The sequence below is a fragment of the Tachyglossus aculeatus genome, chromosome 1 (genome assembly GCF_015852505.1).
Source record: "Tachyglossus aculeatus isolate mTacAcu1 chromosome 1, mTacAcu1.pri, whole genome shotgun sequence".
Classification (NCBI taxonomy): Eukaryota; Metazoa; Chordata; class Mammalia; order Monotremata; family Tachyglossidae; genus Tachyglossus; species Tachyglossus aculeatus.
The window spans coordinates 158,230,416-158,248,841 of record NC_052066.1 but is presented as its reverse complement, the minus strand read 5'-3'; the positions used below and the strand labels follow the sequence as shown (position 1 = coordinate 158,248,841).

Genomic DNA, 18,426 nt, shown 5'->3' with positions numbered 1-18,426 from the left:
TTGTAACAGATTGAATGTGTGGGTTGAATGAGAGAAGTGAAGTTGAGGATAATGTCAAGATTATAGGTTTGTGAGACAGGGAAGTTGGTGGTGCTGTCTACAGTGATGATAAAGTCAGGGGAGCAGGGTTTGGGTGACTAGTTCTATTAGGATATGTTAGGTTTGAGGTGTCAGTAGGCATCCAAATAGAGATGCCCTGAAGTCAGGAGGAAATGCAAGACTGCAGAGAAGGAAAGAGGTGTCAGTGCTGGAAATGTAGATTTTGATATCATCCATAGAGATGTAGTTGAAGCCATGGGAGAGAATGCATTCTCTAAGGGGGTGTCCACAAGATGGGAAATAGGAGACCCAGAACTGAGCCCTGAAGGACTCCCAAAGTTAGGGCAAGGGAGGCAGAGGAGGAGCCCATGAAAGAAACTGAGAATGAGCAGCAGATAGGAGGAGAACCAGGAGAGAACAATGTCAGTGAAGCCAAGGTTGGCTAATATTTCCAAGAGAAGGGGGTGGACCATAGTATCAAAGGGAGCAGAAGAGCTGTAACCATTAAAGCAAGAGGACTAGACATAGTCTGGTTGAACAGAAACACGCACCAGCATTGAAATGAAACATAGACATCCCCTCCTCCCTCCAGTGTCTTCCTGCTCACCTCCTCCCCGGCCTCGGGCCTCCAGCCAGACCCTGCATGCACAGAGGATCCCTGGTGAGCAAATGGATGGCAAGGCTGGGCAGCATAGAGTCCAATGGTGTTTTACAGTTTTACCTCAGAAAAGCAGTAGCTGCATCAATCAATCTATTGATTTATTGAGTACCTACTTTATGCAGTGCACTGTATTAAATTCTTGGAAGAGTAAGGTGGAAACACAATCTCTGACCACAGGAGTGCATGCTGATTTAAAATGCTGTGAATTGCAACTGGAGATTGATCAATCAGTCAATAGTATCTGAAGTGCCTTTGTGCTTGGTACTGTACTGAGGCCTTGGGTGAATCTAATTAAAGTAGTAGCCACTATGCATTGAAAGACACTGAGTGTGTAATTTGAAAGGTTCCATGGTGTCCTCTAGAATGGGCCAGACTCCGAGAGTTTCAAAGAGCCATATTTCCTTTCTGAATCTAGTCATAACCCTTCCCCCTGGTATTCTGTACTTCAGTCCATATCCCCATTTCTCAAAAATCTCCAATGGTTGCCTATCCACTTCTGAATCCAGCATAAATTCCATACCATCAGATTTAAGCCCTCAATCAGTTCTTCGTCTCCTAATTTACTTAGTTGATCTACTACAACCCAGCCTGCACGTTTTGCTCCTCTGATGCCCAGCCTACTCAATGTACCTCAATCTTGTCTATCTCTTGAGAAACCGCATGCACTACTGGAAAGAGCACGGGCCTGGGAGTCAGAGGACCTGAGTTCTAATCCTGGCACTGTTAATTGCTTGCTGTATGATCTAGGGCAAGTAGCTTCACTGTGCTTCACTGTGCTTGGCTGGGCTTCAATTTCCTCACTTGCCAAATAGGAATTCGCTACCTATTCTCCCTCCTATTTAGACTGTGGACCCCATGTAAGACAGGGACTGTGGTCAACCTTATAAGCTTGTATCTACCCCAGTGCTTAGAGCAGTGCTTGGCCATATAGTAAACAATTAATAAATACCATAATTGATTAAGTAATATTGCCACCAACCCCTTACCCACATCCTCCCTCTGGCCTGGAGCTACCTCCCACTTCATAGCCAACAGAGTACCATTTTCCCCTCCTTCTCACCTAAAAATCACATCTCCTCTAAGAAGCCTTCCCTGACTAAGCTCCCATTTCCCCTATTTGCTCTCTTTCTCCTGCTTCACCTATGCCCCTGAATCTGTATGCCTTAAACACTCTGATCCTATGATCCACCTCTAGCTTGACAGCTCTTATTTACATATCCCCATTCTCTCCATAATAATAATGATGGTGTTTGTTAAGTGCTTACTATGTGCCAAGCACCAAGTGCTGGAGTAGATACAAGTTCATCAAGTTGTCCCATGTGAGGCTCCCAGTCTTAATCCCCATTTTATAGATGAGGTAATTGAGGCACAGAGAAGTTACTGACTTGCCCAAAGTCACACAGCTGATAAGTGGCAGAGCTGGGATTAGAACCCACAACCTCTGACTCCCAAGCCTGTGCTCTTTCCACCAAGCCATGCTACTTTCTCCCTCTAGACATTTATTTTAATGTCTGTTTCCCCCTCTAGTCTCAAGCTCCTGGTGAATAGGGATCTTGTCTTCCAACTCTGTTGTATTATACGCTTCTAAACACTTAGTACAGTGCTCTGCACACACAGTTAGCAGTCAATAAATACCATTGATTAATTCAGCCCAGCCCTAATTCAAATATCTTTTGTTGTTCATCCCTCCCTCGTTGGGAGTTGCTGTCTAATCAGCCTGCTTGTATTTGTTTTTTTAAAAACACTCTGCCTCCATAAATCATGCCCTTCAGCCCCCTCTGCCATTTCCCATTAATTTCTGGATGGCTGCCATCTTGTCTGCACCTTCTGGGTGTTGGAAGGGTCCAAAATGGAGCCTGGAGTTACAGGTGCCAAAACCCCTCACCCCAGCCTCCAGTCCTCAGCTCCCCTCCTCCCCTGGCAGTCTCATGCAGCGGGACCAAGACCGCTGGCCCATCCACCCGCCCTTCCTCCCAACTGCCACGTAACATGATGCCGCTCTGTAGGCAGCTCGGGGCTGACTTGTCATTTTTGCTGTCATATCGCATTACAAATTCAGATCTAATTTACTGCCCACCATGCCCCCAAAATACTGCCTGGGTTGTCTGGCGTGATGGCTCATTAAAAACACACAGTTCCTGGCTCAGGACTCCTCCTGTTAGAAATGGTTTTGGGAGGTCTGCTCCACTCCCCTGATCTCATTTCCCTGCTTCTCCACTGACAGCACTTTTGCAGGTGCTGGGTTTCTGGCTCCTTTGGGGAAAATAAGAAACTCACTTCTTTTCCAGCCTTTAGGTGACCACCTGCTGTTTCTCCCCCACTATATCAATCAATCAATCAATCATATTTATTGAGCGCTTACTGTGTGCAGAGCACTGTACTAAGCACTTGGGAAGTACAAGTTGGCAACATATAGAGATGGTCCCTACCCAACAGTGGGCTCACAGTTTAGAAGGGGGAGACAGAGAACAAAACAAAACATATTAACAAAATAAAATAAATAGAATAGATATGTACAAGTAAAATAAATAAATAGAGTAATAAATATGTACAAACATATATACATATATACAGGTGCTGTGGGGAAGGGAAGGAGGTAAGGCAGGGGGGATGGAGAGGGGAAGGAAGGGGAGAGGAAGGAGGGGGCTCAGTCTGGGAAGGCCTCCTGGAGGAGGTGAGCTCTCAGTAGGGCCTTGAAGGGAGGAAGAGAGCTAGCTTGGCGGATGTGGGGAGGGAGGGCATTCCAGGCCAGGGGGATGACGTGGGCCAGGGGTCGACAGCGGGACAGGCAAGAACGAGGCTCGGTATATTTTCAAATCACATTACCTTTTCACCACCGAATTTACCACCTGGATATCTGCCCACCCAGCAGCATTGGCAAGATGCCAGAACCTACTCTGAGGGGGCGGATATCAAGGTTGCCCCTTTCTTGAACATCAAGAACTCCTCAGTCTTCCCAATAAGGGGAAAGGGGGCAGAGGCCTTGGGAATCGTTGGGAGGAAGAAGGTGCAAATCCTGGATCCCCTCCCTTCTACCCCCAATGAAGAAGGTTGTCAGCATTCTTCTCATTCAGTCTGACTAATGCTTACTATCCTCTGTCCTCCCCAGGAGAACACCAATCAATACATCGTACTTACGGAGTACTTGCTGTGTGCAGAGCACTGTAGTAAGTGCTTGGGAGCTTGCAATGTAACAATATAACAGAATTGGGAGACACATTCCCTGCCCACTATGAACTTATGGTCTGGAAGGGGAGACAGACATGAATATAAATACATACATTTTGGATATGTACATAAGCCCTTAGGTGTGGCTCAGGGAGGGGTGAATAAAAAGAGCAAATTAAGGCGACAAAGAAGGAAATGAGAGAAGAGGAAGTGAGGGCTTAGTTGGGAAAGCTTCTAGGAGAAGATATACTTTCAGTAAGGCTTTGAAGAAAGTAATCAATCCATAAGTATTTATTGAGTGCTTACTGTGTGGGCAGAGAACGTGTCTACTAACTCTGTTATACTGTACTCTCCCAAACACTTAATATAGTGCTCAGCACACATTTAGTGCTCAATAAACCCGTTTTTGGTATGGGACTGTCTCTATATGTTGCCGATTTGTACTTCCCAAGCACTTAGTACAGTGCTCTGCACACAGTAAGTGCTCAATGAATACAACTGAATGATTGAGTGAATAAATACCATTGATTGTTTGATCCATGCAGAGCACTATACTAAGCGATTGGGAGAGTGTAATAGAGTTGATAGAAACTATCCCTGCCCACAAGGACCTTACAATCTAGTGAGGCAGACCGACATTAAATAAATTACAAATAGAAGGGAACAGAGTTTAAAGATATATGTGTGTATATATATATATGTGTGTACATATATATGTATATATATAGATAGACAGATAGATGTATAGATGTCTATATATAGAAGCAGCATGATGGGCCTGGGAGTCAGAAGGTCAAGGGTTCTAATTCTGGCTCTGTCACTTGTCTGCTTTGTGACCTTGGGAAAGTCACTTCACTTCTCTGTGCCTCAGTTACCTCCTTGTAAAATGGGGATTGAGACTGTGAGCCGCACATGGGACAGGGACTGTGTCCAACCCCATTTGCTTGTATTCCCCCTACCGCTTAGTACAGTGCCTGGCGCATAGAAAGTGTTCAACAAATGACATAATACATATTTAAGCATTTGTAAGCACTTACTATGTGTCAAGCACTGTTCTAAGTGCTGGGGTAGATGCAAGTTAGATAGGACAGAATCCCTGTTCCACACAGGATTCAGAGTCTAGCTGACAAGGGAATGCTGAAGTGGCAGGAAATGTAGCATGGATAGGCTTAATGGATAGAATTTGGGCCTGAGAGTTAGAAGGACCTGGGTTCTAATCCTAGCTCTGCCACATGTCTGCTGTGTGACCTTGGGCAAGTCATTTCACTTCTCTGTGCCTCATTTTCCTCATCTGTAAAATGGGAATTAAGAGCGTGAGCCCCTTGTGGGACAGGGACTGTGTCCAACCTGATTAACCTGTATCTACCCCAGTACTTAAAACAGTGCTTGGCACACAGTAAGTGCTTAACAAGTACTATAATTACTGTAAGATGAGCTATTAATTAGGGAAGATCTCTTGGAGATGTGATTTCAGAAGGGCTTTGAAGATGGGGAGAGCAGTAATCTGCTGGATGTGAGGAGGGAGGAAATTGCAGACAAATCTGTATCTCCAGTCCTGATCTTTCTCCTTCCTCGTAGTCTCACATTTCCTCCTGCCTTCAAGACATCTCTACTTGGATGTCCTGCTATCACCTCAAACTTAACATGTCCAAAACTGAACTCCTTATCTTCCCACCCAAACCCTGTTTCCCCCTGATTTTCCCATCAGTTTAAACAGCACCTCCATTATTCCTCTCTCACTAAGCCCTCTTTTCCTTTTCTTCCACTCCCTTCTGTGTCACCCAGACTTGCTCCCTTTATTAATCCCCACTCTCAGCCCCATGGCACTTAGGTACATGTCTGTAATTTTATTATTATTAATTTTATTATTAATTTTATTTATTTATATTAATGGCTCTAGTCAGTAAGCTCGTTGTGGGCAGGGAATATGTCTATTTTATTGTTATACTGTACTCTCCCAAGCACTTAATACAGTGTTCTGCACATAGTAAGTGCTCAATAAACATGATTGATTGACTGACAAGCCCATAACCTTGGTGTTAGCCATGACTCATCTCTCTCATTCATTCAATCGTATTTATTGAGCACTTACTGTGTGCAGAGCATTGTACTAAGTGCTTGGGAAGTACAAGTTGGCAACATATAGAGACGGTCCCTACCCAGCAATGGGCTCACAGTCTAAAAGAGGGAGACAAGACAACAAAACAAAACATATTAACAAAATAAAATAAATAGAATAGTAAATATGTACAAGTAAAATAAATAGAGTAATAAATCTGTACAAACATATATACAGGTGCTGTGGGGAGGGGAAGGAGGTAGGGCGGGGGGGGGATGGAGAGCGGGAGAGGAAGGAGGGGGCTCAGTCTCATTCAGGCCACATATTCAGTCACTAAATCCTATCGGTTCAACCTTCCTAACATTGCTAAAATCCAACCTTTCCTCTCCATCCAAACTACTACCATGTTAATCCAAGCACTTAGCCTATCCCACCTTAATTACCGTATCAGCCTCCCAGTTGACCTCCTGCCTCCTGTCTCTTCCAACTCCAGACCAAAAGTCACCCTGATGCCTGGATCATTTTTCTGCAAAAACGTTCAGTCCGCATTTCTCCACTCCTCAAGAACGTCCAGTGGTTGCCCATCCACCTCCGCATTAAACAGACACTCCTTATCGTTGGCTTTAAAGCACTCTATCACCTTGTCCTCTCCTACCTCACCTTGTGGCTCTCCTACTACAACTCAGCCAGTACACTTTAGTCCTCTGATGCTAACCTCCTACTCACTGTACCTCAGTCTCATCTCTCTTGCCACTGACCTCTCTCCCATGTCCCTCTGGCCTGGAACGACCTTTCTTTTCATATCCAACAGACAATTACTCTCTCTGCCTTCAGTCTTATTAAAGGCACATCTCCTCCAAGAGGCCTTCCTTGACTAAGCCCTCATTTCCTTTTCTCCCACTCCTAATCATGTTGCCGTGATTCACCCTTCCCTCAGCCCCAAAGCACTTATGTACATATACATAATACATTCACATATACGTATACGTAATTTATGTATTTATATAAATGTCTGTCTCCTCATCTAGACTGTATGCTCATTGTGGACAGGGAATGCGTCTACCAACTCTGTTGTATTGCAGTCTCCCAAGTACTCAGTACAGTGCTCTGCAAACGGTGAGCACTCAATAAATATGATTGATTGATTGGCATAGAGGAGAGAGCGAGGAAGAGATCGGTGGCAAAACAGATAAGAACAAGACAGGGTGAAGTAGGCTGGTTTGAGAAGGGCAAAGCATGCAAGCTGGGGTATAGTGGGAGAGGAGTGAGGATAATCAGTAGGGAGAGAGCTGATGGAGCGACAAAGTCAATGATCAGGATTTTCTGCTTGATGTGGAGAGGAATAAGAGGAATAGGGTTTTTTCAGTTTGGGGGAAGCATGTGAAAGATGATGTTTTAAACAAATGATTCGGACAGCAGAGGGAAATGTGGACTAGAGAGGGGAGAGACTGGAAGCAGGAAGATCTGTGAGGAGGATGATGCAATAGTCGAGAGGGGGAACTGACAAGTGCTTGGACCTGAATGGTGGCAGTTTGGATGGAAAGGTGGGGATGCTGGAGATTAGAAGAATAAAACAGCAGAATTTGGTGCCAGATGGGCTCTGAGAATTGAGAGATATGAGTCAAGGATACTGCCAAGGTTGTAGGCATGAGAGACAGGGAACATGGTGTTGTCAACAGTGATATAAAGTTAGGAAGAGGAGGGGGTTGGGAAGGGAAGATGAGTTGAGTTTAGGACATGTTGAGCTTGAAGTGCCAGCAAGGCATCCATGTGGAGATATCCTGGAGGCAGGAGGAGATGCAAGATTGCAGAGGTAACCGGTCGGGTCTACTGAGGTAGATTTGGGAGACATCTGCATAGAGGTGGTAGTTGAAACTGTGAAAGAGAATAAACTCTCCAAGAGAGTGTGTCTATGTCGAGATTAGAAAGGGACCCAGAACTGAATCTTGAGTTAGGAGGTGGGGGCTGAGGAAGTTGATGAAAGAGATGAAGAAGGAGTGGCAAGATAGGAGGAGAACCATGAGAGGACAGTGTCAGAGAAACCAAGTCTGGAGTGTGTCTCCAGAACTGGGTGGGTCCACAGTGTCAAAGGCCATTGAGAGGTCAAGGAGGATAAGGGCAAGAGTAAAGTCTGTTATATTTGGTGAGAAAGAGGTTGTTAATGATGTTGGAGAGAACAGCCTCTGTGGAGTGAACTTGGTGAGAAGGGGATAATAATTATTAATAATAATAATAATAATAATAATAATAATCGTGGTATTTGCTAAGTGCTTACTACGTGCCAGGCACCATACTAAGCTCTGGGGTAGATATAAAGTAATCAAGTTGGACACAGACCCTGTCCCTCATGGGGCTCACAATCTTCATCCCCATTTTACAGATGAAGTAACGGAGGCCCACAGAAGTGAAGTGACTTGCCCAAGGTCACACAGCAGCCAAGTGGCAGAGCAGGGATTAGAACCCAGATCCTTCTGACTCCCAGGCCCATGCACTTTCCATTAGGCCAACAGCTGGAGGAGAGAAAGTGACAGAAGTGGTTATATGCAACCCATTCGAGGAGTGTGGACAAGAGTAATTGGAGCAAAATGGGGTGGTAACTGGATAGGGAAGTGGGGCCGAAAAAGGAGGGTTTTTAGCAGAGAAAGCAGAGCACAAAGGAGCCATCAGACAGTGAGTGGTTGAAGATGGCAATCAGGAAGGGAAGAAGAGTGGGTACAAGTGTTTTTACAAAGTATGGAGGGATACAGAAGGAGGGGGGACATTTTGAAAGCAGGCAAGAAGATGAACAGGAGGGATGAAAGAGTGGATGGGGGGGTTGCCAGTCAGTCAATCATATATATTGAGCACTTACTTTGTGAAGAGCACTGTACTAAGAGCTATGGAAATTACAATATGACTATAAACAGACACATTTCCTGCCCACAGTGAACTTACAGGACTGGACAAGGGAGCTGAGGAGTCAATTTTGGGGAGTTCACACCTGATGGCTTCAAGTTCTCAACCTCATGCCCTGAGGCTTTAAAGCCTGAGAGCAGGTTAGTCTTATGGTCTCTGCCACAAACTCTCAGGAGGTAGAGGGTGAGTCCCACGGAGCGCTGCCTGGGAGAGGCCTGTTCTTTGGGACTTGCTACCCACCAGTCTGTGGGATGAGAGGAGCCCAGCATGGGGAAGGGAAGACTGGAGGCTTCTGCTGCCCTCACACCCAAGTGAAAGAATCTGGGAGCTCACGGGGTAAGTCAGGTCCCAACAGCCATAGGAAGAACCATAGAAGCAATGGAGCTGGGCCCAGTCAGGGCTTTAGGCAGGATTTAGGCCTCAGTCCACTTCTCAGCTCGGTGTTAGGCTGTTGTCATGCCCTGGGCTTCATTCTCCTTTCTCCATCTGCAATCAGTCAATAGATTGATTTATTTATATTGATGTCTGTCTCCCTGTCTAGACTGAACTATCTACCAACTCTGTTGTATTGTACTCTCCCAAGTGCTTAGTACAATGCTCTGCCCACTGTAAGCACTTAATAAATATGATTGATTAGGAAATTACAACAGAATTCATAGATGTCATTCCTCCCCACAAGGAGCTTACAGTCTGGAGGGGGAGGGGGTGGGTCGGGTCATGACAAACATTAAAGTAGATTAGGGGTAGGGGAATAGTGAAGTTAAGAATATTTACAAAAGGGTTGTGGGGCCGGTGTGAGTACAGCAAGGATTCCACTTGTCACTGACCTTCCTCATGGGGGTGGAATGAAGTTTAACTAGGGCACTTTGCCTAGTGGCCTTCATGACTGAATAACTGAGGAAATTTTAACCTTTTTGGATCTCCTTTCCAGCCCTCACCAATACCTAGGTCTGATCGAGTCTGACATCTCTTTTTGTTGCTTTTCCTTCCCCTATTTCATAGATGAGGGCTTGCCTCCTGGAAACAAGGAGCATCCCAGTGTAATTGGCAATACCTCAATTCTGCAGTCATAATATGCCCAGCCCAGGAAGAACAGAAAACACCTAAAAACCATTTCTCACTTTAGACCAAGCCTAAAGATCAGAATCTCCAGGCTGGAACAAGCTTCTTGAATATCCCTGATACAGTCACCTGCCATCAAGCATTCAGAACAATACAATACTTAGTACTCAGCAGCAGGTCAAGCAATATCATTGATTGATTGATTGATTTTCAGGCAAGACTTTACCTAAAACATTCGAGGGAATTACTTACCAATTCTTAAAACTCTTCTTTGAAGGCAATTCTAGAACTTCTACAGGTAACTAAGTAGGACAAACTGTCCTGCCTCAGGTGTCATGTCAGACCAAACTCCTGCTGAAATTGAAGTTCATTTCTTCTGTTCTGCCCTCCATGGAAGTTAAGAACTTCTGCTCACCACCTCCCATGCCTCATCTCTCTCAGCCTTCTCTTTTATGGACTAAATAATCCTCAACTCCTCAAGCCTGCCTCACAGGGTCTTTGCCAACACAACTCCATTTTTGTTGTTCTCCTTTATTCCCTCTCCAAACTCTCCCTATCTCATTGCAATTTCAGGGCCCAGAACTAAATGGGGAGCATGAAACCACCTTCAATATTGCAAGAAGACTCCACTCGGTTCCTGTAATTACCACTGCCATGCCAAGATGATCATTTCTCTGTGGAACCCTTTGCAGGTATTGTACAGAGTGCTAAATTCTACTTGCAACTTCAGTGAGGGTGATGGTGTGTCCCTCAGAGGGTAGAGCCAAGAGAGCCCTGGGAATGAGTAGAAGGAAAAGAGTGCTGGAACCTATACTGACCTGTGCCACCTCCCATTGGCTTCCTCAAATGGTACATAATTGAGGGATGCACCAGGGTGTTTACTCCCAGATGTGATCCCCAAATGAGGTTAGAGGGTCAGTCCCCCCAAAGTCCCTGCTTAACTTCGAGGCTCTGGACCACTTACATTGAGTCCACACAGAGAAACAGCATGGCCTACTGGATAGAGCACAGAACTGGAAGTCAGGAGGTCCTGGGTTCTGATCCCAGCTCCTCCACTTGGCTGTGTGAGCTTGGGCAAATCACTTCACTTCTCTTTGCCTGTTACCTCATCTGTAAAATGGGGATTAAGACTGTGTTCAGCCCAATTTCCTTGTATTCACCCCAATGCTTAGTACAGTGCCTTGCACATAGTAAGTGTTTAATAAGTACCATTCAGCCCAAGAATGGACTTGTTAAACCCGCCCTCTCTCTATGGATAGCACAGATTATTCTTCTTTCTAGGCCACGGGTCTGTTTGGGTAGCAACAGGGTAAGTGGCTTTCTCGATGTCATTCAGTGAGTTAGTGACAGAGAAGTAGGTCAACTTAGGGCTCTCGTCCACCAGTTCCCATACCCCAGAGGATGCTGGGGCCTCTGCCAACTGGAATAAGGCCATCACATCAGAAGAACTCATCATGTTCTGGGCCCCCAAGAGCCAAAGCAGTTTGAGAAATTTCCAGTTCCTAACCTTATTGTCAAGCCTGATGCTTGCAATCTGGGAATGAGTTCAGGATGTCTGAAGGAAGTGTGACAGATAGAAAAGTCCCCGCTTTGTGTAAGCCGCAGAGACCCGATCTGGTACAGCCTGGGCTTCTGGCCTGTGAGTCATACTTTTTTTTTTTTTAAGTATTTAAGTGCTTACTTTGTGTCAAATGCTGTTCTAAGTGCTGGGATAGGTAGGAGTTAATTAGGTCAGACAGTTCCTGTCCCACATACAGTCTAAGTAGGAAGAAGAACAGGCATTTAATCCCCATTTTACAGTTGTGGAAACTGAGGAAGAGGCACTTAATCCCCATTGTACTATTGAGGAAACTGAGGCACAGAGCAGGAAGTGACTTACCCAAGGTCATACAGCAAGCAATTGGAAGAGCTGGCATTAGAACCCAGGTCCTCCAACTCCCAGGCTGGTGTTCTTTCCATTAGGCAGCACTGCTTCTCAGGCTTAGAAAGAGGTGGCCTCTGAGTCACTGCGGAATTGCTTACTGGGACTTTGCAGTTGGCAACTTCCTGTCCCTAAAGAGACCCTTCAAATAGAAACACCCACATCTCTGTGTTTCTGGCTGTCTCAGGCAGAAGCCTAGTTTAAGAAAGGAAGAGTTCCATTCAGGAGAAAGTCCAGAGACAAGAGGCATTTTCCTGTCCTTGTTCTTTAATGGCCTGGGATAAGACAATATAAATGGATGAAAGGCAAAATTAGAGGGTGTCCAAAGGTATCACTAGAATGAAATGTGAGTTACTGTCATGAAATTTAAAAAGCTGTCATTCCTCTTGTGGAGAGTGCAAGGTTGGGGGAGGCTTTGAAATTCCAACTCCCTTGGGCTACCCTCACATGCTACAATGGGGTGGAGCTGCCATCCCTCTTCTTATAGGATAGCAGGAAGTTTGGAACCCAAGAATGAAGCCCAGATTTTAACGGAAGCCTTCTGCCACCAGATTGACAGTCCTTGTAGCAGACTGGAACAATATTAAAAATGGATAATTGTTTCTGGGAGGTGAGGAGAGCCAAATGGAAATCTGAGCTGGAGACGAGCTTTTGTGTCCTCCTGTTCTTTCCGGGGTGGAGGGTGCTCTTGTACAATTTCAAACAATGGTTCTGACTTTTGTCATGGAGCTAAGAAAAGCAATGGGGTATTGGGGAGTGTCAATCAAAAAAGCGATTGAAGTTGACAGTAGTGACCATCCTCTCACTGTCCCAAGGTCAATCCCAGGGAGAAGGAAAAAATGGGCACTTTTCCTTGAGCACTGGGCCCCAATTTGTTAGCACAGCCAGGTACGGACAATGGTTGCCCTGCCCATTCTCTGTCCTTCCATCTCACTAGCATCCACTGGGGGTAAATCCCAGGATGTGCCTGCCCCATCTTCAGCACAAGGTGAGCATGACATGGGGATGGGCATGGGAGGGGTTGGGGGACAGAGGAGGTAATAATAATAATTATTATAGTATTTAAGTGCTTACTATGTGCCAGGCTCTGTACTTAGCGCTGGGGTGGGTACAAGCAAATTGGGTTGGACATAGTCCCTATCCCATGTGGGGCTCACAGTCTCAATCACAATTTTACAGACAAGGTAACAGGCACAGAGAAGTGAAGTTACTTGCCCAAGGTCACACAGCAGACAAGTTGCAGTGGCAGGATTAGAACCCATGACTTTCTGACTCCCAGGCCCATGCTGTATCTGAGTATGCATGATCCTAGAGTCCTGGCTGGTAAGCCCACTGTTCGGTAGGGACAGTCTCTATATGTTGCCAACTTGTACTTCCCAAGTACTTAGCACAGTGCTCTGCACACAGTAAGCGCAGTAAGCGTAAGTTGTTTGATTGGTCGAGGGGCAACTTTCACTTCCTTGCCACAGCCCCTGGAAACAACTGGAGGCTGCTCTGCTGCTGCTGGTTGCAATCCCACCAATCTGCCTGGGACGAGTTCTCTGGTAGCTGATGCTGCAGTCTGGCATGGGAAGGGTCATCTGGTCTACTTTGCTTTTTGTAAAGCTTTTAAAAACAACACGGGCCCAGATACCATTTAAAAATCATTTTATTATTAACATCATCTTCCCATTTAGCCAAGTGTAGGTAATGTATAAGGAATGTCGGTAAATATTCCATTTGAAGTTTCTTTTTACATATTTCCATCGATAAATAAACTCTGAATTCACATAAAAAAGTTAAACTTAAATAACTCACATTTTCTTCTCTGGTAACAGGCATATATTGGTAAAATATAAATATTCTGGACTCAGGCTTTGTTCTAATGAAGACAATAATCAGCCACAAATTACAATTATTGACAACTAAAACCAAGAACGTGTCAACTGGTCTTTGGGCCTGGACGACACTGAGATGGAAAACAGAAAATTCACATTTTGTTTCTGGGCCAAGGTTGGGGGTGGGGAGTGAGAGCAGGGAGGAGAGAACAGTTTTCATTACAGGTCTGTTCAAAATAATCTGTTCTGCCACTGAATTTTAACTTTGAATATATTATTCTACATTTGGTGATTGATTCCATTATAATTTTACGTAACACTCAGATGTCAGTTAACAAAATATGGCACATAATCCATTTGGACAATATCATTAGATCTGAAAACTACCTTCAGGCCCCATGCCTCAAAAATCCACGTGACTCGAGCAGTGATTTTGTGTTCTGTTTGGTTCATCATTTGTCCACAGGCTGAAAAGTTTGTCTAATTCCTCTCCTCCACTTCCAATCAGGGGCTCCCCGCTTGTCAAGCTAAATGCCAATGCCTCCTGCCTTGGGGAGAGGGGTGGGGGGGCAGTTTTAACAAGTATTTGTTCACCCTTGTCTTTAGCCACCGACCTGCTCTGACTCCTGCTGGCCAGGCTCAGAGTACACGAGGGATGATGGTGAACGGGACGATGGGGCTGCTGGCCTCCAGCTCCAGAGCCGTCAGGAAACACTCTGTCGCGGCATCGTCATTGCCCTGAGCTTGCAGGACCTCACCAAGCCCGTTCCAAACCTCATGGGCGGTGGAATTCACCTGGACGGCGTCTCGGAGGATCTTCTCGGCCAGGCTGTACCGGCCCAGCTGGTGGAGTATCAGAGCCTGCAATCACACACAGAGGGAGCAAGGGAAAGCGTCAGCAGCTGGGGCAGAATCGATCAGTCAGGTGTATTTATGTAGTGTTTACTGGGTGCAGAGCACTGTACTAGGCCCATGGGAGAGTACAATATAACAGAGTTGGTAGACACGCTCCCAGCCCATGACAAGCACACAGTCTAGAGGACTCACAGAAAGGTACCTGGCTCCCGGCTACCAAAGTGTGGCCCTGTGAGGTGACAGAACTCTGTGGTTCTGCCCTCTCCACCTCTGCGTTGGGGGTGGAGGGAGAGAATGGTCTTTTTGCTGTTGGACAGTGGGCCTTAAGGATAGACAGGTTCTCTGGATCGTGGCTCAAACGGTGAAGTCAGAAGTTCAAATCAGTTATCTTTGTCTTTATCTTTATCTTTATCTTTATCTTTATCTTTGTCTTCAGCTCTAAGCTCTCTTTCAGGGTGTTTATCTGGGAGCTACAGGAGAGACATGGAATTGGAGACAAAGCTGCAGCATTCACCTTCCTTCTCCAAAAGCCAGGATGATGAACTTACCCGGCAAGTAGGACCAAGGCCTTGCCCATCGTAGAAATTCTAATTCAACCTGCTACCCAAGGGAAGGATTGGCAGTTTCTGGCTCTTGTGAGAAGGTCAGAGTCAGTACAGTAGAGGCAAAGCCATCCTTACTCCAGGCTGGCCTCCAGGGTACCGGGGGAGGGAGCTGGGGCGCCTAGTTCAGTTGCAGTGCTTAATGCTAGGGAGGCCTGGGTTTGGACAGTTCAGACATTTACTCTCCATTGTGGGGGTGGAACCTTCTGTACGAAGTGGGGAGGGAAGGGCAGGGGGAACGGAGAGGTGAGGGAGTTGATGGGATTTGAAACTATGAAGGCAAGGGCCAGACTGGATTCCAGCCTGGTGATGGAGGTAGCTCTAGATAATGGTGCTGGCAGTAGTTTCCATGGCCTTAGCAGCCATCTTTGAAACTCACTCTCCCTAGTTGGAGGGAAGGGTGGCCATGACATCAACACCTTCCTACTGCTCTTTGGAGAAGAGGTGGCTGGCTGCAAGGTTTCTTTTCAGTAGTTGCACTTCTTAGGCCTGGAGGCAGGAGCTTTTTATGATGGTAACCTACAATTAATTTCCTCCAGAGTCTTGATCTCAGTATCTCCAAAACTGAGTACCTCATCTTCCTGCCCAAACTGCTTCCTTCCCTGACTTTCCCATCACTGTTGACAACACCACCATCTTTCCCATTTCACAGGCTTGCCACCATGATTCATGATCCTTGATTCATTTCTTTTTCAACCACATGTACATTCATTCAGTGGTTCTATCTTCACTTCAATCAATCAACGTACTTGAGCAGTTACTGTGGGCAGAGCACTGCCCTAAATGCTTGGGAGATACAATATATCGGAGTTGGTAGACACATTCCTTACCCACAAGGAACTTTCCCATCTCTAGAATCCATCCCTTCCCCTCCATCCAAACTGCTACCATGCTGGTCCTAGCAGTTGCCATATCTTGTTTACATATAAATATATATACTGGTATTTAAGTGCTTACTATGTGCCAAGCATTGTTCTAAGCACTGAAGAAGATACAAGATAATCAGGTCAGACACAATCCTTGTCTCTCACAGAGCTCAAAATCTAAGTAGGAGGAAGAACAGGGACTGAATCCCCATTTTACAGATGATGTAACTGAGGCCCAGTGAAGTTAAGTGTCTTGCCCAAGGTAGCAGTGCAGGCATGCAGAGGAACTGGGATTAGAACCCAGGTCCATGCTCTTTACACCTAGCCAATGTAATCCTCACTGATGGCAATGTCTCCAAACTCTACCCTCTCCAGGACAAACTAGCATGCTCCCTCCTATTTATCCTTGCTCATCTAATACCAATCTACTCACTGTACTTCATTTCATCTTTCTCACTCTCAATTCCATGCTCACACCCTTCCTTCTGCCTGGAACTCCTTCCCACTTTGTATCAGACAGATGATCACTCTCCCCATCTTCAAAGCCCTACTAAAAATCACATCTCCTCCAGGAAGCTTTCCCTAATAGCTCATCTCCCCACTCTATTCTCCCTCCATTCTGCATCATCTATTCTCTTAACCTTGTACTCAGTAAGCACTTTAGTACTCACTCCAGCCCTATAGCACTTGTGTACATGTCCTTATACTTTGTTGTCTCTCTTACCTGTAATTTATTGCAATATCTGCTTCCCTTGCTAGACAAGTTCCTTGAGGGCAGGGATTGAGTCTAACTACTCTACTGTATTCGCCCCAGTGCTAAATATAGTGCTCTGCACACAGTGAGCATCCAAATACATTGATTGTGCCCAAGTTAGAAGGCTGTAAAGTGAATCACAGGACTTAGACAAATGTGCAAATGCTGAGGTTTGGATGATAGGGCTGAGAAACTCTGGCCATGAAGGCTCTTGAAAAAAAATCTGAAAGATAAAAGTGTGTGTGTGTGTGTGTGTGCGTGTGTGTGTGTGTGTGTGTGTGTCTGTGTGATTTCAAGGAGGAAAGCCAGGTGGCTATGTAGGAAAATAAGCGCAGCTATGACAGATGGGAAATTTCCTACCTCCCCAGTTCCACCCTGTAGGTATTTCAGGTGGCTTTGTAGGTCTCAGTCCCAATTCAACTCTACTTGAGCAAGAACCCAGATGTTGGGTGTTCCCTGTCTGAAAAGGAAAACTTCGCTTTGCACCCAGCAACTTTATCCAGCACAATGTCCTAATGCATCTAGGCAATAATCTAGTTCTTTTTCAGTAGCACCAAACTGCCATTTGATGTTTTTGTCCCTTCCCTTTCAGTTTTTTCAACCGTTAATTACTGACTTCATAGCTCCTTCAAATAGTTATGATTTGACATCCATTTTTTTCAAATCGTTAATTTTCTATAGCTTGACTATTTGGCATATTGTCCTACTTTGACCTTTGCAATTATTAGGGAGTCTTATTTTGTTGATTCTGATAAAAAATGACTGATGTTGCAGTGATGGTTGCAGTAATAAATGGGCTTATTGCTCACGATAGCCCAGAAAATTAAAAGGCATCTCAAGCAGAATACAAACAAAGGGATCTTCTTTTAGAAGACACCATTACTGCAGAAAAAGTGCAGACATCACTAACCAGAGCTATCCAGATGGTTTTTAAACTGAATTATCAGTTTCAGAGATGGAATAATTAGCTTGCTTCAGTTATAAAGTATTACCCTCCTGTTTGCTCTGCTGGAATTCCTTAGTTGAAAATGGTAGATGACTAAATATTCAAATCTCAAAATCTGCATGGCCACAAGTCAAATCTGAAAACATTCTAACCTCCTTTAAATAATGAAACCCTCACTTATTTCTTTTCACCCCCAAAGAACAGGTGGTATTACTATTCTGCTAGAGTGTAAAGAGTAAGTCCTTCAGGATGACTGGTTGACATTCACTTGGATAGTGTCTGAATCCCCCCTGTGAACTTGGGGGCCACTCGTTTCTCCTCATCTTTTCTTTACAGATCTGATTTACCTGAAAATTTCCCACTGGTGTTCTCTGGGATTGGCCTTTTAAAGACAGTGTCTCAGCTATTTTCAGATGAACTTCACAACCTTGAAGATTCCCAATAAACCTGTTCAGTAGAATTAATTTCTAAAGATAGAGCTGCTTGGAGGGACTTCACCAATCTATCAGTGGCCACATCAGCAGTGTTAGAGAGGGGAAAGTTTGACATGCACACTGCAGGACATGAAGCAGCCCTTATATTTTCTTTCCCTCGCTCACATGGATCCAAAAAAAAAAAATCCTATACCAGGGGTGAAACTGTGGCATAAAGGCAGTTAATGGTTTCCCCCGCCTGTTGCAACTGGGAGAGGGGAGAAAAGGGCAGGGTGGGCCTTGTGATGCCTATCCGACCCTTGGATGAAGGAGCATGGCTTAGTGGAAAGAGCACAGGCTTTGAAGGC

The 18,426-nt window shown here is 45.2% G+C and overlaps 1 protein-coding gene across 3 annotated transcripts in view; it reads right to left on the bottom strand.

Annotated features, from left to right (window-relative positions):
* Positions 1–13,435: 13,435 nt before the first annotated feature.
* The window catches only part of TTC7B (tetratricopeptide repeat domain 7B), a 263,032-nt gene continuing 258,041 nt past the window's right edge, over positions 13,436–18,426 (bottom strand). For 2 of the 3 annotated variants that reach the window (XM_038769940.1, XM_038770103.1), the window contains one exon: positions 14,262–14,483. In XM_038769940.1, the coding sequence (XP_038625868.1) occupies positions 14,262–14,483 (222 nt within the window). Of the gene's footprint in view, positions 14,484–18,426 lie in introns of all 3 variants that reach the window. The other variant, XM_038769766.1, reaches the window with a different exon arrangement.